Source organism: Anolis carolinensis, unplaced genomic scaffold (assembly GCF_035594765.1).
Source record: "Anolis carolinensis isolate JA03-04 unplaced genomic scaffold, rAnoCar3.1.pri scaffold_7, whole genome shotgun sequence".
Taxonomy (NCBI): domain Eukaryota; kingdom Metazoa; phylum Chordata; class Lepidosauria; order Squamata; family Dactyloidae; genus Anolis; species Anolis carolinensis.
In genome coordinates, this window is record NW_026943818.1 from 41,036,156 (window position 1) to 41,059,903 (window position 23,748).

At 46.5% G+C, this 23,748-nt stretch overlaps 1 protein-coding gene across 5 annotated transcripts in view; it reads right to left on the bottom strand.

Annotated features, from left to right (window-relative positions):
- The window catches only part of stk11 (serine/threonine kinase 11), a 50,170-nt gene that overhangs the window by 19,387 nt on the left and 7,035 nt on the right, over positions 1 to 23,748 (bottom strand). For all 5 annotated transcript variants that reach the window (XM_062960013.1, XM_062960012.1, XM_062960014.1 and 2 more), the window contains exons 2-7: positions 15,509 to 15,592; positions 13,479 to 13,568; positions 11,486 to 11,618; positions 11,075 to 11,211; positions 9,475 to 9,602; positions 1,481 to 1,538 (exon numbers count right to left, since the gene is read on the bottom strand). In XM_062960013.1, coding sequence (XP_062816083.1) covers positions 1,481 to 1,538; positions 9,475 to 9,602; positions 11,075 to 11,211; positions 11,486 to 11,618; positions 13,479 to 13,568; positions 15,509 to 15,592 — 630 coding nt within the window. The remainder of the gene's footprint in view (positions 1 to 1,480; positions 1,539 to 9,474; positions 9,603 to 11,074; positions 11,212 to 11,485; positions 11,619 to 13,478; positions 13,569 to 15,508; positions 15,593 to 23,748) is intronic.

Genomic DNA, 23,748 nt, shown 5'->3' on the forward strand with positions numbered 1-23,748 from the left:
CTAAGGACACAAACTAAAGGTGAATTGAAGACTCCTGCAGAGGGGAGACGGTCCCTCCAGCCCTTTGCACGGATTGAGGAACACGAGAGGCACAGCAAGCTGACTCAGCCAGAGAATAATAATAATAATAATAACTTTATTTTTATACCCCCCCCCCCCATCTCCCTGAAGGGACTCGGGGCGGCTTACATGGGGCCTTGCCCGATAAAACAATCAAATATCAAAACACAGCAATAAAACAGTTATCCAATAAAAACATCAATTACAGTAAAAACAATAGTTAAAATCAACATAAAAACCTCCCAACAAAGGATTCCCCCAGGCAGGAAGCAGACAAGCTTTGAAGCTGCAAGGTTATTCAGGGCTAATCAAAGTGGGCAATGGCAACATGTAAGAGTCCTTTCTCCCACCCTGGACATCATTCCACAGATAAATATACCCCACTTGCCTAGTTTTCCAACAGACGTCACAACCTGAGGTTGCCTGCCATTGCTGTGGGTGAAACATCAGGAAAGGATGCTTCTGGAACATGGCCACACAGCCCGGAAAACTCACAGCAACCCATGTCCCCTTTCTTTCCTGGTGTCATTGCAGATGGCCACTTCACCAAGCAACAGTCACCTCAGTGACATTGCAGAGGGCCACTTCACTAAGCAACAGCCACCTCAGTGACATTGCAGAGGGCCACTTCACCTAGCAACAGCCTTCGTGGTACAGGCAAACCTATTTTGACTTTTATATCTATACAGACTGCGTTTCAAGCTTTGTGTTTTTGAAGCAGAATGGCTCCAAAAAACCTTCCTAGAAATAGGTGCAAATCCACCTTGAGATCCGCACTGAGATCAAGGTGGGCAGTAAACACAAATGTCGCAAGGGCCCAGGTGGCTCCTCTGGGAAGGAAGGAAGGAAGGAAGGAAGGAAGGAAGGAAGGAAGGAAGGAAGGAAGGAAGGAAGGAAGGAAGGAAGACAGGCAGGCAGGCAGGCAGGCCTCCTGGTTCAGGCTTGATGTAAAGTGTCAGCTCTTGAAATCTATAGGACTCAAAGCAGGCTCACACAGGCAGCTCCGTGGAAACGCTTTATTGAGGACCTTCTTTACAAGATGAAAACGAAGCTGGAACTGACGCATTCCTGCCAAACCCCGAGTATATCCACCTCCTACCTTCCCCCTCCCCACATTCACATGTATGTTATATAGTCCTTTCCCAGGCTTGAAAAACCAGAGCTGGCCATAAAACCCATCCCTGGCCAGATGGCTCTTATCATTTAGATTATCTCCCACCCCCCCCCCCCCCACCCCCATTGCTCTGGCAGGATGTGGAGAGTACAGTTATGATGAATGCTGGGCTTTCACATCCTGACATAAAGACACATCAAGGGAGACAGTAATAAGTCTTCACAGAATTTCTGCTATTCACACATTTGCACAATATGTATCTGAACAGACGAGGAGAATGAACGGGAGGAATGGATGAATACTCACTTGTGGTGCCTGATCTGTTGTATTGAAAACCTCTTGGATGGATCGTATTCAAGCATTCCTGCAAAGAAGGAAGAAAGAGGGGTCAGAGAGAGTGGGGAAAGGAGGGCTCTCGCTCCTGAAATGGCCTTCGGTGGGCAGATTTCCCTGTTGTTGTTGTTGATAGGTCATCAAGGAACAAGCACGGTGTGAGGGATTGTTTTGAAGGTGGGGAGGGATAGGCATTTCAGCCAGTAGGCGATGGAACGTTGTGTTCTGCTAAGGGCATTGGACCCACTTAACTGGGAGACTGTTCCCTGTTCGTTGAAGGCAAAGGGCATTTGCATCCCAGAATCCTAGAGTTGGAAGAGATCTGGTGGGCCCTCCAGTCTACCCCCTCCAGCCAGGAAGGAAGATGATTTAATACTAATGATAACAATAATAATAATAACAGAGGCACAACTATGTGGCCCAAAGGATTCATGGGAACTTAGGCCTCAAGTGCCACCTCCCAGCAGCACAGAACTGGTGGGATCACAAACCTGCAAAAGTCTTGGAAAATGAGCAGGCAAAGAACCCTAACTGGGACTTCCGAATCCAGACTGACAAAGTTCTGGAACACAACACACCAGACATCACAGTTGCAGAAAAGAAAAAGGTTTGGATCACTGATGTCGCCATCCCAGGTGACAGTCGCATTGACGAAAAACAACAGGAAAAACTCAGCCGCTCTCAGGACCTCAAGATTGAACTGCAAAGACTCTGGCAGAAACCAGTGCATGTGGTCCCGGTGGTGATGGGCACACCGGGTGCCGTGCCAAAAGATCTCAGCTGGCATTTGGAAACAATAGACGTTGACAAAATTACAATCTGCCAACTGCAAAAGGCCACCCGACTGGGACCTGCACGCATCATCCGAAAATACATCACACAGTCCTAGACACTTGGGAAGGGTTTGACATGTGATTTTGTGATACGAAATCCAGCATGTCTATCTTGTTTGCTGTGTCATAATAATAATAATAATAATAATAATAATAATAATAATAATAATAATAATAATAATAATATATCACACAGTCCTAGACACTTGGGAAGTGTTCGACTTGTGGTTTTGTGACACGAAATCCAGCACATCTATCTTGTTTGCTGTGTCATACAATATAATAATAATAATAATAATAATAATAATAATAATATTCCTAGAGTTGGAAGAGACCCCAATGGCCATCCAGCCAAGCCCGCTTCTGCCAGGCAGGAACACCCCATCATGCACGAATCCCACCCAATCTGGGTTTGTTAGAAAGCTTCTTCCGGGACCTTTCTTTTGATGTGACAAAACCTGGGGCCTCTTTTCTAAAAACCACACACAGCCCCCCCCCCCCCCCGATGAATGACTGTTTTATCCCCCGGCGCACTTGGTGAAACTCTCGCCCCCTTGTTCTCGGGAGGGAGGGAGGGAGGGAGGCAGCTGAAAGCACCGCTAAAAAACAACATCACAATTAAAACACAGCAAGTTCAAAAAAACACAAACAGGTTGTTGTGTTAAAGGCTGAACTGAAAGCCTAGAATTTCGGTGTGCGCCTGTTGTGACTCAATGCGGTGGAGTCGTGGGAGTTGTCGTGCCGTGAGTTTTCCAGGCTGCCTGGCCATGTTTCAGAAGCATTATCTCCTGACGTTTCTCCCACATCTATGGCAGGCATCCTCAGAGGTTGTAAGGTCTGTTGGAAACTAGGCCAGTGGGGTTTCTGTATCTATGGAAGGTCCAGGGTGGGAGAAAGGCGGTGGTTATGAAGGTATGGCCACTGGCATGACTGCATGGAGCGCCGTTACCTTCCCACCAGAGCAGTACCAATTGATCTACTCACACTCTGGGGTTGGTGCTCATCTCCATTTCTAAGACGAAGAGCCGGCGTTGTCCGTAGACACCTCCAAGTTCATGTGGCCACTGGCATGACTGCATGGAGCGCCGTTACCTTCCCACCAGAGCAGTACCTATTGATCTACTCACACTCTGGGGTTGGTGCTCATCTCCATTTCTAAGACGAAGAGCCGGCGTTGTCCGTAGACACCTCCAAGGTCATGTGGCCACTGGCATGACTGCATGGAGCGCCATTACCTTCCCACCAGAGCAGTACCTATTGATGTACTCACACTCTGGGGTTGGTGCTCATCTCCATTTCTAAGACGAAGAGCCGGCGTTGTCCGTAGACACCTCCAAGGTCATGTGGCCACTGGCATGACTGCATGGAGCGCCGTTACCTTCCTGCTGGAGCAGTACCTATTGATCTACTCACATTGGCATGTTTTCGAATTGCTAGGTTGGCAGGAGCTGGGGCTAACAGCGGGCGCTCATTCCGGGATTTGAACCTGGGGCCTTTTGGTCCGAAAGTTCAGCAGCTCAGCGCTTTAACACACTGCGCCATTGGGGCCCCCGAGAGAAACACTTGTACAGGATAAAAATTACAAATTCTATTTACTGACTGCCCTGACTTTATAGTTTTTAAATACTGAAAGCCAGATGGTGTTCGTGTTCACAGTTTCCTCCTTTCTGTTGAAATTGCCACCTTCTTCTCGTGGACTTCACTGGCTTTTCTGTGTCGCCTGACGTGGTGGCTGTGAGACGGGTCCAACATGTCTGTGTTCTCAGATAATCATCTTCTGTGTCCAGGCTGGTTCGTGACGGGCTCTGCTCTGGCTGGATTCTCTAGCTGAGAACGTCTGCGGACCCTCCATGCTCCTTGGTTGGGGCCGGGGCTGCTGCTGCTGCTGCTGCTGCTGCATCTGGGGGTCCCTCTGATCCAACGATACCCTGAGTGGCATTATCCTCCACAGGAAGCACGGCTGCAAGGGGAGGGGGCTTCAGAGACCGGGGTTCTGCTCGGGAGGAAACGCGGAAGGCCTTTGATCCAAGGACAGCTTGTTCCAGCCTGGTTTCAGTTGAGGCCGAGAAAGGGAGCAGACATGGGGGGGGGGGGGGGGGGCTTTCCGCTTCCTGTCCCCGCCCCCTCCCCATCATTCCAGATAGTCAACAATTTCACAGAATTATAGAAACCTCGACCTGGAAGAGACCCCAAAGGGAGGCACCTTGTCCCACCCCCTGATTTCTGCCAGGAGTGAAATGTACGACCAAAGCGCCCTGGCAGATGGCCAACCAGCCTCTGATTAATGATAAGTAATCATAATAATAACTAGCTGTGCCCGGCCACGCGTTGCTGTGGCGTTGTCTGGTGGTGTTGGTGACAAATTGTTGAGGTAGTGGTGGTATTGAATGTCTGTTGTATGGTTGTCTTTATGTTTAGTAGGCACACTGAAGTGGATTATATGGCAGTGTGGAGTCAAGATAATCCAGTTCAAAGAAGGTAATATAAGATTCTAAATGGGTTATATAGCTGTGTGGAAGGGCCTTGAGTCTACACTGCCATATAATCCAGTTAAAATCTGATAATCTGTGGAAGAGGCCTAAGTGAGGCCTAATTCTGCCTGTCCCCTGGGCTGAGTAGGTTGCTAGGAGACCAAGTGGGTGGAGCTTAGCCTTCTAACTGGCAGCAATTGGATAAAAACTATTATTCCTCTCCCTGTAATTAGGACTTTATTTTTCTTTTCTTTTTGTTGTATCAACCTAGAGTCGTGGATGATGGGTTGTGTTGTCAAATTTTGAGGTTGGGGGGCCTGTAGTTTTGTTGTTTTGTCCGCTGCCCTGATGCCATCACTCTTTTATATATAGAGATAATAATGTGTTGTCAAAGTCTTTCATGGCCGGAATCACTGGGTTGCTGTGAGTCTTCTGGGCTGTCTGGCCATGTTCTGGAAGCATTCTCTCCTGACATTTCACCCACCCCTATGGCAGGCATCCTTGGAGTTTACGAGGTCTGTCGGAAACTAGGCCGGTGGGGTTTATATATCTATATCCCTGTGGAAGGATGTCCCGGGTGGGAGAGAGAAAGAACTCTTGTCTGCCTGAGCCAAGTATGACTGCTGCAACTGACCAGGCTTGATTAGCATTGAATGGCCTTGCAGCTTCAAAGCTTGGCTGCTTCCTGCCTGGGGGAGTTCTACTGGCTGTGAGAAATTGTGGGAGCTGAAGTCCAAAGCACTTGGGAGGGAGGTCCCGGGCTTGCCCGAGCCGTTGGCTTTAGACCCGCGGTTGTCCTTCCGAGATCGGAGCGCAGAATAAGCCATGCCCATGGCGCCACCTGTGGGTGGCAAGGAGAAGGTGCAGCCCTCCTGGCCCTGAAGCCGAGGAGGGCGGAACGGACGATGCCTTGAAGGACGGCACCCCCATCTCTCTCTGATCAGCCGGACCGGGAGTGATGGGAGAGGCCATCCAACCTCCTAGAAAGCCCTGGCCTGGCGAAAGGAAGGCTCTGCGCACTCTTTCAAGACCCACAAGACTGGCCGTGCCATCGAGGGCTGATGGGAGCAGTAGTCCAAACACTTTACGCGAGGTGCCTGCGACCATGGTTCCCATCAGCCCACACAGCAAGGGACTGGTTTCACCAATGCCTGTTTATTTTGAATCCTGGCGCATTTCCGTGCCTATTGAGTTTCCTTTCCGTCAGGCTTTGGACGCTCTTGGTGGGGTCTTCTGCAGTGCAAGCTATTTAACCTCAGCAGATTGAAAGCCAAAACCAGGGTCACCACAACATCTGTTATAGAAGTCCAAAATGCCAATGACAACGTAGTCTGTGCGCACTCAGAAGAAGACCTACAAGTCACTCTAAACACCTTCGCAGAAGCATACGAGAAGTTCGGCCTCTCACTGAACATCGAGAAAACCAAAGTGCTCTTCCAACAGGCACCAGCCAATCCCGCTGCAAAGCCAGGAATACAACTTAATGGTGTAACATTAGAAAATGTTGACCATTTCCACTCCCTTGGCAGCCACCTCTCCACAAAAGTCAACATCGACACTGAAATACAACACGGCCTGAGCTCTGCGAGTGCAGCATTTTTCCGAATGAAGCAGAGAGTGTTTGATGACCGGGACATCCGTAGAGAGACCAAGGGGCTTGTTTACAAAGCCATTCCCCTCCCAACCCTGCTCTATGCCTGTGAAACGTGGACTGTGTACAGACATCACACTCAACTCCTGGAGCGTTTCCATCAGCGTTGTCTCAGGAAAATCCTGCAAATCTCTTGGGAAGACAGGCAGACAAATGCCAGCGTGCTGGAAGAAGCAAAGACCACCAGCATTGACGCGATGCTCCTACGCCATCAACTCCGCCGGACTGAAGGCCACGTTGTCCAAATGCCCAAAGATCACCGGCTCCCAAAGCAGTTGCTCTACTCCGAACTCAAGAATGGGAAACGTAATGTTGGTGGGCAGGAAAAGAGATTTAAAGATGGGCTCAAAGCCGACCTTAAAAACTGTGGCATAGACACTGAGAACTGGGAAGCCCTGGCCCTTGAGCGCTCTAATTGGAGGTCAGCTGTGACCAGCAGTGCTGCGGAGTTCGAAGAGGCACGAATGGAGGGCTTAAGGGAGAAACGTGCCAAGAGGAAGGCCCGTCAAGCCAACCCCGACCGGGACCGCCTTCCACCCGGAAACCAATGTCCTCACTGCGGAAGGGAGAACATGCAGATCAAGAAGAGATCTCTTCAGCCACCGAAGAATTCACCCTCAGGTCCCCACGAGTGGAAGACCATCATCCTCAAACTACGAGGGATCGCCAAAGTAAGTAAAGTACCCTATCGCCAGCATATGCCTCCACTTTAATACCACCGCCTTCCCTCATCCTAATATTTAATGCTTTCAACAGCCATGCAAAGAGTAGAGGTGGCAGAGGACAGCCTTGTCTGGTTCTTTTTCGTATCGCTATATCATTTGACACTTGGCCATTTATCCTGAATTTGACTTGTTGTTTGAATACGCAGCACCCAACTCTGCCCTTTTCAATGGTTAACCCCCCCCCCCCCCAGTGAACCAATGCTTCTATATATATAAAAGGGTAATGAAATTTTGGCCTAGGACAAAACAACAAAACTATACATCCCAGAAACACTAAACTTGGCAGCACAACCCCTCATCCATGCCTCTACGTTCATACAACAAAAATAAAATAAAAATGAAGTCCTAATTAGAGGGAGAGGAATAATTGTTTTTATCCAATTGCTGCCGTTTAGAAGGCTAAGCTCTGCCCAGGGGACAGGCAGAGTTAGGCCTCACTTAGGCCTCTTCCACACTGCCTATAAAATACTGATGATCTTATTTGAACTGGATTATATGGCAGTGTAGACTCAAGGCCCTTCCACACAGCTATATAACCCATTTATAATGCACTTAAGGTCAGGGGAAAACCTTTACCCTTTACCTTAACTACCACCAATTCCTCAATACTTTATTTCCCAGACCACCAGACTTCGCCACAGCAACGCGTGGCCGGGCACAGCTAGTCTTCTATAAATCCCCAACAAAGGTTATCAAAAGCTTCCTCTGCATCGAGAAACGGAAGTGCAGCTTCTCTGTCAGGGTCTTCTTCAGCCTCCTCTAATATGGTTTAAACCCGTTTGTATGCGTCTATTTCTTCTCTCCTCTCAGTTCTGCTCTCATTCTGATTGGTTGTGCAGAATGGATGCTTTCCTACTGCCAGCCTTTTGCTTCTGACTTCTGCTTTTCCCCTGAGTGCGTGTTTTGAGACCTCTCTCTGCTTGTGTGCCAGGAGAGATGTCGTGCTTGGAGACGTTCCCTCTCTTTTGGGTTGAGCCATCCAGCCCAACCCAATTCTGCCATGCAGGACACAAGCCAAGCACTCCCAACAGATGGCCACCCAGCCTCTCAATACTAATACTACTACTAATAATAATATCATCATCATACAATCCTAAGGTTTGGAGTGACCCCTAAGGATCATCCAGATCAACTTCCTTCTAGCATGCAGGAGGACACAATCCAAGCACTCCTGACAGATGGCCATCCAGCCTCTACATAATAATGATGATGATGATGATGATGATGATGATAGAAGCATAGAATCCAAGAGTTTGGAGAGACCCCAAAGGGCCATCCAGCCCAACCCTTTCTACTATGCAGCAGGACACAAACCAAGCATTCACAACACATGGACAACGTATAAATACTATACAATACGACACAGGGACATAGACCCCCCTCTACCCTCACCACTTTCACAGGACACAAACAACCAAATGCATACTAAACAACCATACAACAGATATTCAATACCACCACTACCTCAACAATTTCTCACCAACACCACCAGACAATGCCACAGCAACGCGTGGCCGGGCACAGCTAGTTTACTATCTAGAAATGTAGCTATTATTTTTGTAAAAAATAAAAAAAAATTGTGATTATACAGACCGAACTCTGCACCTTGGCCTCCGAAGCTCCGAATTCTTTCCAGCCACAGGACACTTCATGCTCTACTTGCTGTGAGCTGAATGCTTTTGCGTATTTTGGGTGCTCTCCTGTATGTTTGGGAGTTTTTCCTAACCTAACAAAACATCTCAACATTTGGGAGGAAGCCTGCTTGGCCTTCATGTAAAATCTTAAGTAGGGTTAATTTTAATCTACAGTAGAGTCTCACTTATCCAACATAAACAGGCCGGCAGAATGTTGGATAAACGAATATGTTGAATAATAAGGATACATTAAGGAAAAGCCTATTAAACATCAAATTAGGTTATGATTTTACAAATTAAGCACCAAAACATCATGTTATACAACAAATTTGACAGAAAAAGTAGTTCAATACACAGTAATGCTATGTAGTAATTACTGTATTTATGAATTTAGCACCAAAATATCATGATGTATTGAAAACATTGACTACAAAAATGCGTTGGATAATCCAGAACGTTGGATAAGCGAGTATTGGATAAGTGAGATTCTACTGTATTTGCTAATATTTCTGCAAAAACCTGGGAGATACCTGGAAGGGCAAACGGCCCACGCTTCCCCCTCAACTACTTGCGAGTGTTGCCTCTTTCTTCCATTGATGCTAATTGGCTGTGAACAATGGAGCGCACACTCCTTGAGGAAGAGGGACACTCACCTCTAAGCAGGTCCGAGAGCGGAGGGCCACAGTCTTCCGGGATCGTGTAGTCCCCTTTCCCAATGTTTTCAAACAGCTTATAAATATTATCGCCCTCAAAGGGATAAAGGCCGGTTGTTATGTTGTACCTGCAAAAGAGGGACGGAGAAAAGCACGGTCAAATATACCTCACAACCTCCGAGGATGCCTGCCATAGATGTGGGCAAAATGCCAGGAGAGAATGCTGCTTCTGGAACATGGCCAGACAGCCTGGAAAACACACAAGAACCCTTTCTTGCCCAGGACTGAATGCAAAGGGAAAGGCAACGGGCCGAATCTTGGACTTGTTAAAGCTCTGGTTCTCAACCTGTGGGCCGAAGAAAAATCTGGTCCGCAAACCTCTTTCTTTCTTGATTTTATTTTATTAATTTTCTTTCCGCTCCTTTCCGCAGAGCTGACCATTGCACTGGAGAGACCACATCAGCTCTAGATGATTAAATATGGTTTTCTGTGGATGAGTAGATGGCAACTACTGGATGGCATATGTTCTGTATCAGAAACTAGAAACTGGAAATAGTTAAGAATTGTGCGATAAAATGGGCCAAGAATATTGGTCGCCCAATTAAATTTGAAGAATGGGAAAAGATTTGGAAAAAAAAGTTAAAATATATATATGCCTTAGATTTCCAGGAAAATTGGATTAAGATGTTCCATAGATGGTACATCACACCAAAAAAATTAGGAATTATGTATAAACGTATCAAAAACAAATGTTGGAAATGTAATTTGCAGGAGGGAACGTATTTCCACTCCTGATGGACATGCTTGGAAACAACTAAATTTTGGAAAGAAGTGCATGAAGAGACACAAAAAATCTTGCAAAAAAAAATTCAGATGAAGCCAAATTCAGATTAGGCCTAAGAGAAAGTATAACAACCTTTACTGAAAATGATGACATTATATTTACCTATATATCAACAGCCGCAAGGATAACCTTTGCTCGACAATGGAAATTGGACAAAATACCAATAAAAGGCCTCTGGTTAGAAAAGCTAGACGAAATCTATGACATGGACAGACTTACATATATAATGAAAGAAACCAGAGGCAAACCAATAAAGATGACTGACTGGAAAAAATATGAAGCCTATAGAAAACTAGCAAGGGACTGAAAGAAACAAAAAGGAGAAACTGGTGAATTCAAACTACGATGATGGTGACCAACAAACAAGAAAAGACAATTAAATATCTAAATACAACTAGGAAAAGTAGAAACGGAAGACCAAAACAAACTTTACCGTCATTACCCTTCCCCAACCAACCTTCCCTTTAAATTCTTTCCTTCCTTCTTTCTCTCTCTCTGTTTTTCCTTTTTCTTGTCCTTCCTATTTTTCAATTTCCTCTCCTCACTTATATCCACCCATGCTTATTCTTTTATGTAAGCACTGAAAATTTCAATAAAAATTATTAAAAAAAAAAAAAAGAAACTAGAAACGGACACGGTGTGGTAAAAACAGAATGAAAAGACAGCGATCCCGGAGAGGGGCTGGTTTCTGGGCCTTTTGCCCCCTTGACCGACCTCCGCTTCCGTTGCTGGGTTTTGATGCTGCCGTGTACTTACAGTGTGACGCCCGCGGACCAAATATCCACTTTGAAGCCCGAAAAGGTGTCGAGGCCGTTGGCGATTTCCGGAGGCTGAAAAGCAGGGGAGCCCTGGCTCGTCCGGCACACGTCGTCCTCAGCAAACGGGTGCAAAGCCTGCGGGAGGGAAGGAGGGAGGGAGGCGAAGAAACCCCGCTGATATTTCCATAGCACAGGGACACCTTGGCGGCAGGCAAGGAGGGCCACGGGAAAGGTTTTACCTGCCAGCTCACCCACCTGCCTGTGATTTCCTGGACGAGGACTATACACTTGGCGGGATGTGAACTAAGCACACGGTCCGATTCCCTCCCCACCCCCACCGGCTTCCAGATTGATGGCCATGCCCTTTCCGGCCAAAGAGGAGGGTCCCAAACGGCTCCCGGGCCCCTACCTCTGCCACTCCCAGGTCTGAAATCTTCAGCGTCCCGTTGGTTGTGAGCAAGAGGTTCCCTGGTTTGATGTCTTTGTGAACGATGCCCTGGCTGTGCAGATACTCCAAGCCATCGATCAGCTGGCAAAAATACCTGCAACGGGGAGGACAAAATACTGTGAGAGTCTCTCATCCCGGTGTAGGGTTGGGAAGCTTTTCTTTCAAATAAGATACATTTGTTTTACTTTTATTAGAAAGTGTAAAATGGCTACTGCTGGTTGGTGGCTCTATATACCAAAAAAGAAAATGGGTTCCCTGGAACTACAAAGACAAGTATCCACTATTACAGTAATACAGAGATCATTAAACCTAAATTTAGTTCAATACATCAGTATGAAAACAGATACAAAAGGCGTTGCTAAACAATGAAACAAAGGACTGTTACGTTCACAGTAAAAACAACCGGTTTCAACTCAAAAGAGTCTTCATCAGGTGGATTGTAGTCCTTTTTTCCAGGTTTTTTTAAAGTTTTTTTTAATGTGGATCAGAAAGTATACTCGCATTGGAATCAAACTGTTTGCAGAGTATGCGTGTTTAAAACTTAGATCTTCCTGATCCACATTTTAAAAAACTCAAAAAAAAAACCAACTGAAAAAAAGGACTACAATCCACCTGATGAAGACTCTTTTGAGTTGAAGTCTACTATCCATAATAAAGAAACAAGAACAATTATTATATATAAGAAGAGGACTCAATTTGTGTATTTGGAACAATTAAAGAACTAAAGAACATTTATTGTTCATGAGAAGAGGAGTAAATTCATCCTTCAAGAGAAAAATATTGTTTTTACTGTGAACGTAACAGTCCTTTGTTTGGTTGTTTAGCAACACCTTTTGTATCTGTTTTCATACTGATGTATTGAACTAAATTTAGATTTAATGATCTCTGTATTACCGTCATAGTGGATACTTGTCTTTGTGGTGGCTGTATATACCAATAGTGAATGTTATAATCTGTACACTTTGGAAATACATCCATCTATACACATAGTGAAAGTGAAAATGTGTGTGTGTGTGTGTGGCTGGGGCGCCCACCTCCACAGACAGCGCTAACTCCCACCGCTCAGCAGACACCAATGTCCCTCCCTCCCTCCCTCCCTCCCTCCAAGGACGTGGTAGGCTACAACGAGCGCCGTGAGCAGTCCCAGAGCCCTGCCAATGCCCTCCACCCTGCCCACCACCCAAGGGAAGGCTCTCCTATGGGCCTCACAACCCCTGAGGATGCCTGCCAAAGAAATGGGAGAAACGTCAGGAGAGAATGCTTCTGGAACATGGCCATAGAACCCGGAAAACCCACAGCAACCTTGTGATTCTGGCCACGAAAGCCTTCGACTTCACGCCCAGCAATGGCATGCAAGCCAATGGAAGGGAGTCCAGGGGCCAGACTATGGGTCTGATAGGGCTGGAGTTTCCGTGGAGAACAAGCTAAACATGAGCCAAGAGTGTGATGCAGCAGTTCAAAAAGCCAATGGGATTCTGGGCTGCATCTAAAGGAGTCTAGATTGAGGGAAGTCATGGCGCCCCTCTCTCTGGCTTTGGTCAAATCCCTTTACCTGGGCGTCCAATTCTGCGCAAAGCAAGGGCCACAAGGAAGGAGGAGCAGGCGTCCTTTCTGCTGCCCTGGAAACTAGGCCTCAATGGAGCCACGGCTTCACACGGCAGGGAAGGAGAATCCACCTGAACATTATTAGAAAGAACTTCCTGACTGTAAGAAGAGCTGTTCAGCAGTGGAACTCTCTGCCTCGGAGTCTGGTGGGGGCTCCTTCTGGGAAGCTTTGAAAAAGAGGCTGGATGGCCATCTGTCAGGGCACTTTGTGCCTTTCCTACATGGCAGAAAGAAAGGGGTTGGACTAGATGGCCTTTGGGGTCTCTTCCGACTCTAGGACTCTGGTTCTATGGCTCTGCCCCGGGGCTGAGACGAGGACTGGGAAGACGCCTCCTCCGGGCTGACTTACCCGTGTGCTTGAAAGACCGGAAACTTCTTTTCAGGGACGCTGTCCAACATCTCCTGCATGCCGCACACACAGTACTCCATCACCATATACGTGGGAGGCAGCGCTAAGGAAGCCAGACTTAGCCTCACGCGGGCCCAGAGCCCTGCCAATGCCCTCATCCTGCCCACCACCCAAGGGAAGGCTTTCCGATGAGCCCCACAACCCCTGAGGATGCCTGCCAAAGATATGGGAGAAACGTCAGGAGAGAATGCTTCTGGAACATGGCCATAGAACCCGAGGCCTAAGCCCTCTCTCTCTACACAAGGCCGTATCTCTGCATCCTCTACTTGTAAGTCTGAGGAGCCAGGGCCTCCTTGGGGGTTGCTCCCAGATTTCTGCCTACGCTCGTCTTGTCGAAGCCTAGCGGAGAGGATTCCTCCAGAGAAGGACTTCCGCTTCCCATGTCCTCAAGGCCCGATTATTAGTCAGTCAAAAATAATGGTATCTGGCAAACAACGTAACAGAAATAGATGGTTCCTGGATGGTGGACCAATGGAGCAAGTTTGCACCTTCACGTACCTGGGACATCAAACCTCTTGGCGAGTCCATCTGACAAAATACATTAGGCTAAGCAATAAAATGTGATTTGATTTATTCATTTTATTTATTATTATTATTATTATTGTTAAAAAACCCGGCCTGCCTCAGGAAAGCCGGCTTGCTCCATCCATGTTTAACGTTAACACAAATGGCCAGCCACTGCCAGAAGGGACAAAGAGTTTCATCTATGCTGATGATCATGCCATCATGGCTCAAGCAGAGAGCTTTGAAAGGGTGGAACAGAAGATTGCTGGAGCTTTAGGTGCTCTTACTGCCTATTACAGGGAAAACCAGCTGATTCCTCATCCATCTAAAATGCAGGCGTGTGCTTTTCACCTCAAGAACAGACGAGCATCTCGAGCTCTGAGGATGACCCGGGAAGGGATCCCACTGGAGCATTGCAGCACAACCACCTTCCTGGGAGTCGCTCTGGACCGTGCCTGACTTACAAGAAGCACTGCTTGGCTATCAAGCAAAAAGTGGACACTAGAAATAACATCATGCAACCAAATACAGTGGAGAAATCTGCCCTTACGCTTTGCTACTCTGCTGCTGAGTACGCACGCCCAGTGTGGAACTCATCTCACTACGTTAAAACAGGGGCTCTTAAGGAGACGTCATCACAGGACGCCCCACACCACTGGAGAAATTATACTGTTTAGCCGGCATTGCACTACCTGACATCTGTTCGTAAGTAGCAGCCAGAAATGAAAGGACCAAGGCAGTGACATCTCCGGCCCATCCTGTTTGGATAGCAGCCAGCATGCCAATGAGTTAAATCAAGAAACAGATTCCTAAGACCTACACAGGAACACCGAGCAAGGGAGAGTCCAATAGTGGCAGGCTAAAACCTGGAACCTCAACCAGATGAGAAACTCCTCCCTGGGCACAAAGAGGACTGGGTAACTTGGAAGGCTCTGAACAGTCTGCCCTCCAGCACCATGAGATTCAGAGCCAACCTTACGAGTGGAGTCCACGACATGCGAGTGTGGAGGAGAGCAAACCACAGACCACCGACTCCAAGGCAGCCCGAGCCCTCCCACATGCACCATGGAGAACCTTCTCACAGCCACACCAGAGGCACTCACTCCAAGTGGCCAGATTCTGGTCAAAGGACATTTAGTATCAGGCCTAGTTCTAAACTTTGTTTGTGTTTGTAAATACATTACAACTGTATGCTCTGTTTGCTTCTGGCATGACAAATAAATAAATAAAACTAAATCCAGCATATAGATCTCGTTTGTTGTGTCATACTATGTCTTTGTGTCAATAATAACAACCATGTTTATTTATACCCTACTTAAGGAGTGGGGTCAAAAGACACAACAGAAAAAGGAACTCGGCCACCGAGGACCAAAGGTGTGCTGTGATACCAGGAAGACTGGGGGGGAGGGTTCCTATCTGGATCTCTGTCATGAAGAAACTCAGCCACAGGCATAAAGAAAGGATATATCTTCTGTTTCTCCTCGTTGTACAACACGTCGACCAACTGGATTACGTTTTTGTGCCGTAACCGACGCAGGAGCTGTATTTCCCTGAAAGACAGAAGAGAAGAGCAGATGACAGCAAAGTCAAACCAACCCCCCGTCAGTCACAACAACACAGGACAGTTTTCCACATCTGTGGGTTTTGCTTTTGCAGATTTGATTAATGCGGTCTCCCCGGAAATCTACTGGCCTCACTAGAGGACTCGATGGCCAACTTCAGCAGGATGGGGATCACAGAGTTGTGCCGGAGGGAGGAAGTAGAGATTCCTAGAAGGAACGCTTTCCTTGAGAAGCTGGCCTTAAGAGGAGCTAAAGCGGCTGCAGGACCATTAAATGCTAAATATATGGAAGCTACAAGGCGTAGAGCCTTTTCGGCCGATGCTCCAATTCTGTGGAACTCATGGCCTCCATATGTTAGAGCAATGTCGGAGTTGCGACCTTTTGGAAAAGCGCTCAAGACTTGGCTGTTTGGCTGTGCATTTATGTAAATCAGATCTAATTTGTCAAATAGTCACTGTTGAATGTTTTTAGGTTGAATGTTTTTATGTTGAATGTTTTTATATTGTGGAATGATATTTTGAATTGTAAGTCGTTCGGAGCACTCTGGTGGAGAGCGACTAATTAAGAAATAAAGTGAAGTGAAGTGAATAAGCTAGCCAACTGCAACATTCACGCTTGCCTCAAGCAGACAAGAGTTCTTTCTTCTACCCTGGACGTTACTCCAAAGATAGACAAACCCCACTGGCCTAATTTCCAAGAGACTTCACAACCTCTGAAGATGGCTGTGATACATGTGGGAGAAACGTCAGGAGAGAATGCTTCAGGAACATGGCCAGACAGCCCAGAAGACACACAGAAAACAGTAATGTTTTTTCGTGACTCATTATTTTTTATTTTGTAAAGAAACATAATACAGTAGAGTATCACTTATCTAAGCCTCGCTTATCCAAACTTCTGGATTATCCAAGCTATTTTTGTAGTCAATGTTTTCAATATATCATGACATTTTGGTGCTAAATTCGAAAATACAGTAATTACAACATAACATTACCGCGTATTAAACTCCTTTTTCTGTCAAATGTGTTGTATAACATGATGTTTTGGTGCTTAATTTGTAAAATCATAACCTAATTTGATGTTTAATAGGCTTAATCCCTCCTTATTATCCAAGATATTCGCTTATCCAAGCTTCTGCCGGCCCATTTAGCTGGGATAAGTGAGACTCTACTGTACATCGAAAGTGGTGGACCCCAAAGGAGAGGGCCACTTTGGATTTCGAATGCGGCAAGCGAGTGCCAAACCTTGTGGGCCTCAGGCTTGCCCTTCTCTCCTGTGCACACAGATCGGCCCCTGCCTCCCTTCCCCACATTGTCCCACAAGCTGGAAAACAGGAAGGGGAGCCCCAGCGGGACAGCGGAGGGAGGGGGGGAAGCAGGAGCGGAGGGAGGAATCGAGGACACCAGGGAGGGAGGGAGGACACCGCTGCTGCGGCCCCAGCTGCCAAAAGCAAGGAAAGCAGCGACGACGACGACAACGCACCAAGTGAGGGGACAGGCTGTTCCTTTGGGCACCTCGGTGCCTTCCTTTTTTAGGACATGCCTGTCCCCTCCCTCCCCCCACTCTGCCTCCAAGGACACAGAAAGCAGCCAGCGCTCCTTCCTCTTGGGAAGATGCTGCGGGGTGGAGTCCATATGGGCTTTGGGGAGTCTCATGAGTAACTCCTCCATTAACCTCAACATATGCCAACATTGTGCATCAGAAGCCCTCCCGCCTAGGCTTTATGGACTCCCAAAAACCCATAAGGACTCCACCCTGCTCAGACCCATTGTGAGTGCCATTGGATCCCCCACATACAACTTGGCAACATTTAATAATACAGTAGAGTCTCACTTATCCAAGCTAAACAGGCCAGCAGAAGCTTGGATAAGTGAATATCTTGGATAATAAGGAGGGATTAAGGAAAAGCCTATTAAACATCAAATTAGGTTATGACTTTACGAATTAAGCACCAAAACATCATGTTAGGCAACAAATTTGACAGAAAACGTAGTTCAATACGCAGTAATGTTATGTTGTAATTACTGTATTTACGAATTTAGCACCAAAATATCATGATATATTGAAAACATTGATTACAAAAATGGCTTGGATTATCCAGAAGCTTGGATAAGCGAGGCTTGGATAAGTGAGATTCTACTGTAATAATTATAATAATAATAACATGCATTATTATTACTATTATTATTATTATATATTATTATTATGTATAATATATATTAATATATTTTATAAGAATAATAAAAATATATAGAATATATATTAATATATATTATAAGAATAATATAGAATAAGAAGAACATGCCCTGGCAGAATATATAAAGCAAAGAGAAGAACCTGCTTTGACTGAAGTCAAAAATCAGAAACTCCTCAAAGCACAGCAGACAAAAAACCAGTACAAGAAAGCCACACTACAAACTAGAGCTGACAGCTGGCACAACAAAACTCTGCATGGAAAGTTCCTTGACAAAATTGAAGGAGAAGCTGATAAGGAGAAGACCTGGCTCTGGCTCACGAATGGGACCCTGAAGAAGGAGACACAAGGCCTGATCCTTGCAGCCCAGGAGCAAGACATCAGGACAAAGGCCATTCAGGCCAAGATGGAAAAATCAGCTGATGACCCAAAATGCAGACTGTGCAAGGAAACCGACGAACCGATTGTTCATATCCTCATCTGCTGTAAGAAAATCGCATAGACAGACTACAAACAGAGGCACAACTATGTGGCCCAAATGATTCATTGGAACTTATGCCTCAAGTATCACCTCCCAGCAGCACAGAACTGGTGGGATCACAAACCTGCAAAAGTGTTGGAAAATGAGCAGTAAAAGATACTGTGGGACTTCCGAATCCAGACTGACAAAGTTCTGGAACACAACACACCAGACATCACAGTTGTAGAAAAGAAAAAGGTTTGGATCATTGATGTTGCCATCCCAGGTGACAGTCACATTGACGACAAACAACAGGAAAAACTCAGCCACTATCAGGACCTCAAGATCGAACTGCAAAGACTCTGGCAGAAACCAGTGCAGGTGGTCCCGGTGGTGATCGGCACATTGGGTGCCGTGCCAAAAGATCTCAGCCGGCATTTGGAAACAATAGACATTGACAAAATTACGATCTGCCAACTGCAAAAGGCCACCCGACTGGGATCTGCACGCATCATCCGAAAATACATCACACAGTCCTAGACACTTGGGAAGTGTTCGACTTGTGATTTTGTGATACGAAATATTGGGGGTGCTGCTCTGCACCGACCCAGAAGGAGTCGACCCAGAAGGAGACCATGGTCGATGGTATCGAAAGCCAAAAGATGTCCAAGAGAAACAACAGGGACACACTCCCCCCATCAAGTTCCCTGTGGAGGTCATCCATCGAGGCAACCAAAGCTGTCTTGGTGCTGTGACTAGGCCTGAAGCCAGACTGCGATGGATCTAGATAGCTGGTCTCGTCGAGGAAACCCCGGAGCTACGTGGCAACCACCCGCTCCAGATCCTTGCCCAGGAAAAGGGAGATTGGAGATTGGGCGGTAGTTGTTTAAAACCATGGATCAAGAGACGTCTTCTTTAGGCAAGGCCTTACTATTGCTTGTTTAAGGCTCAATGGCATATGTCCCTGATCAAATGAAGCATTAATGATTCCAACAAACCAATCTACCAATCCCACACTGGCAAGTTTAATAACCCTAAGCAGCTCAAAAGATAGTTGCATCTGTCAAGTTGCATCTGTCTATATGTCGTATAGTTGCATCTGTCTATATGTCGTATGTCAAATGGCATTGAATGTTTGTCATGTATACATGTGACTCTACTCCCAACTCAAGAACGGAAAATGGAACGTTTGTGGACAGGAAAGCAGAGGTAAAGGCTAACCTTAAAAACTGTGGCAGACACTGAGAACTGGGAAGCCCTGGCCCTTGAGCGCACTAGCTGGAGGTCAGCTGTGACCAGCACTGCTGTTGAATTTGAAGAGGCACCAATGGAGAGCGAGAGGGAGAACTGTGCCAGGAGGAAGAAAGCGCATCAAGCCAACCCTGACCGAGACCACCTGGAAACCGATGCCCTCACTGTGGAAGAACATGCAGGTCAAGAATAGGGCTCTATTCTCTATAGGGAAGAATGGATAGGAAAAGTAATAGACGTCATGAACATGGATAAATTGATTGTACTACTTTCAAGATCACAAGGGAAGAACACGAAAGAGACGGACTGGACCCCCTTCATCGAGTGGCTAAAAATTAATAAAGTCAAATGGACAATTTAAAAATATGAGAGGACTGATTAAAATGGACAATGTAAACAGATCAGTACTGCTATATGCTATAGAACAGGGGTCCCCAAACTAAGGCCCGGGGGCCACATGCGGCCCATCAAAGGCATTTATCCGGCCCCCACAGCACAAAGGCAGAAGGGGGTTGGGCTAAATGACCCAAGGGTTCTCCTCTTCTCTTCTATTATTATTATTATTGTTATTATTAACATTGAGGTAGAGAGGCATCTGTCAGGGGTGCTTTGCTTGTGCTTTTGGTGCAAAAAGGTTGAAGGGGGTTGGACTCAATGTCCCAAAGGGTCTCTTCCAACCCTCTTTTTTATTATTATTATTATTAATATTATTATTATTATTGCTTGGTGACCAACTATAGTCCGGCCCTCCAATGGTCTAAAGGATCGTGAACTGGCCCCCTGTTTAAAAAGTTTGGGGACCCCTGCTATAGAAGGAGAAGTTACTATAAAACAAATAGAAGAAGAAATATTTTTTCATCACAAAGAAGAATGGAAGAACACATTTTTTCCTTTTTTTTCCCTCCTCTTTTTTCCGGCCCAGAGAGGCTGGCAAAGGAGGTGTGCATGGCTCTGGCACTGGACGGGAGGTGCGCGAGGGGTGGAAGCGAGGCTCCGGATGTGTCCCCACACCTTTGGCGCAGGGGATGCAGCAGCAAAAACCCCGAGTGCAAAGGCATCAGACGGATGCGCGTGGAGGGGGGATCTCAGGCCTCTGGCCTCCAAGGGCCGCCCTAATGATGGCACAGCCTGCGTGCGTCAACAGAGGGGGAAAAGCACCGGCTACAGAACAAGCCTCTTGCAGCGGCGCTTGGGTAAGGAAAAAGCCTTGGGCGTCAGTCAGGCTGGGTGGCTGAATATAGCCGCTGAGTCACCTGCAATGAGCAAGACTCGCCTCTCTTACAGCAGAGAAGCCGCTGAAAAGCCACAAATAACTCAGGGACGTTGTGGTTGTGTGGGGGACTGTTTCAGACCTGCCACCCACAGGATCTTCTACCCGCATTGCCCTGAAAAGAGAAGTTGTAGCACTATGGGTCAATGTAGCAGTCCACGGACCAGTGCTGCATAGATGCATGCATGCTGCTGGTGGCTACCAGTTCACAGAAGGTTTCCAGGGGAATAAAGACACAATTGCCATCGATGGGTGCAAACATGGAGCCAGTCCCTGACACGCTAGGAAAGCAAGGCCCAGGCAGCTGGCTCACCCTTGATGGATGGACAACTTTGGAGAGGAAGCAAACCATCAACATTCAATGTCTTGACCAAAGGCTGCACGGGAGCGTTGCCTAACCTTCCCTGTCACTGCTGCAATGCACAGCTATTTGGCAAGACAAATACAACACATTCTCTCACGAAAGTTGCCAGCTCATGGTTTCCTAATAAGGGGACGCTTGGAAGCCATTGACACATTCAGGGCTGCGCAGGAGGACGCAAATTGCGGCTTTTGGCCTAACCCTGTGAACCTCTGGTTTGCTCAATGGTGCCCTGGGTCTCCTGAGAATCGGCCTCCATGTCCGAGGGAAAATCTTATTTTGAAGGCATTGCGTACTCAGGCAGGCCTCTGATCGCAGACAGGTTCACTGAGGGATTCAGCCTTTCTGTTTACTGTCATCCCAATGACGCAGCAGGAGGCAGGAATCTGTGGCCAGAGCCAAAAAAGGAAAGGGGTGTGCGGAGAAGGAAGGAAGGAAAACAAACCTTTCCCCCTCTCCCTCCTGCAATGACGGGGGGGGGGGGGGTTTGCCCCAGCTGACCCCAACTCATCCACCAGATATAAAGCGAAAGCCAAGGCCTTCCCCAACTCATGGAGAGGTTTTCTTCCACTAGAGTTCAAGGCAGTTTAAATGAGAGAACGACTGTACTGATTTGAGACAAACACACCATCTAATGTAAGGCACGCTTTCATTTTTAAAACCCTGAAACCAAAAAGAAGTATTTGCTGCTGAATGTCATATGCAATAAGCGGCAAAAAGTGCGATCTTTGCAATTCAGCCATTACAGTCTCTGCCTGCTTAAGATTCTTTCTTTCAAAACAATGAAAAAGAAAACCTTAGGAGGCTATAGCACCTGCCATCTAATGTCTGTCAATAAAGTCGGCCTTTAAATACAGCCAGGCTTCTGCAGATTTGATTAAAATGGGGAAAAGGACATCCTCCAGAAGCAAACATTTGCAGAGGACTTTCGAAATCAGGCCAAGAGTCACCTCAGATTAAAAAATGTGTGTGATGCGGGAAGAGACGAGAACTGGCTTCGGCTTTAATAAAATACAAATACCTCTGTACCTGAATCTGTGGGGGAGATGTTCCCAGCTGTATCACAGGCACCTGAAGCCACATATCTGACCAAGTGCCACTGAATCACCTATGCCTCTGAAAGGGCATTTCAACATGCAAGAAAGTAAAAGATGCAGTAAAAGATGCAAAAGATGCTTACTACCAACACGTCTATGATAATTTAGATATACCAGAAGGAGCAAACATGGTGTATTGGTTTGCTAAATTACGCCAAAGAATGACACAGGACATTACCCAAGCTCCAGTCTTTGGCCCAGTATCAGCCATCACAGCCACTGAAATAAAGACAGCCATTCAAAAAATAAAGAACGCAAAGGCCACCGGCCCAGATGACATGCCAGCTGAAATTTAGAAAATGCTCAAAGACTGTGGGGCTACCTTTCTAGCACCACTATTCAACAAAATCATAACAGAAAAATCACCCCCAAGGACTGGGCTATCAGAATAACCATACCAATTTGAAAGGGCAAAGGAGATATCTGCAATTGCTCAACATACAACCCAACACGTCTATTGTGTCATGCAATGAAAGTACTGTATAATGAAAGGCTAAGAAGTCGCACAGCCGTTACACCAAATCAGTGTGGCTTTGTCAGGGGGTTTGTCGGGTGCAATACATGCTGTCCAGTTTCTCATGGAAAAACATCAGGAAAAGAAGAGACCACTGCACTTTGCATTCCTTGATCTTGAAAAAGCATTTGATCAGGTTCCCCATGACCTGATCTGGTGAGCACTACGGTCACATGGAATTCGGAAGACAATGTAACATGGATAAAGCTACTATACAATAATGCAAAAAGTGCCCTGCAGGGATTTCACCACCCTTCAACATCACTGTTGGCGTGCATCAGGGATCAGCACTCTCACCATTACTATTCATACTCTGCATGGACACAACTACAGCAGATTTGCAGGCTATGCATCCCTGGACACTCCTATATGCAGACGACATAGCACTACAACATTAAAAACGTGCAGCCCTCCAACAACAGCTGCAGACATGGAGTGATAGACTCACTGAAGATGGCCTTCAACTGAACATACCCAAAACAGAGAATCTGGAATGTGGTCTTCAAACTGTAAAAACAATTCAAATTAATGGACAAGCACTAAAGAAGGCCAGTCGATTTAAATACCTAAGGTCACTGGTCCACATATATGGCGGCACAATGCAGACGTACGGTCATGAATAAGTGCAGCCTGGCTGAAATGGCAGCAAACTACTGGCATTCTGTGTGACTAAAAAATGCCTGAACAACTCATGGCTAAGATCTACACTACAGTGGTTTGCCTAGTAGCCCTCCCTCAACAGGGAAGAGTGCTGGCCAGCAACAAAGAAACATGAACAAGCCTTTAACACAATGGAAATGGAAATGCTGAGATGGACACTTGGCTTGACACTTCTTGACCATGGGCCAAACGATGACATCCATCAAAGACTAGGAATAAAAGCGATCAGCAAGAAAAGATGGATGGACACCATAAACGAAGGCACGCATGCTGCCAACCTGAGACTTGGGGATGCCCAAAACAAAGTCCTGTGGAAGCAACAGTCACAATGCTAACCTCT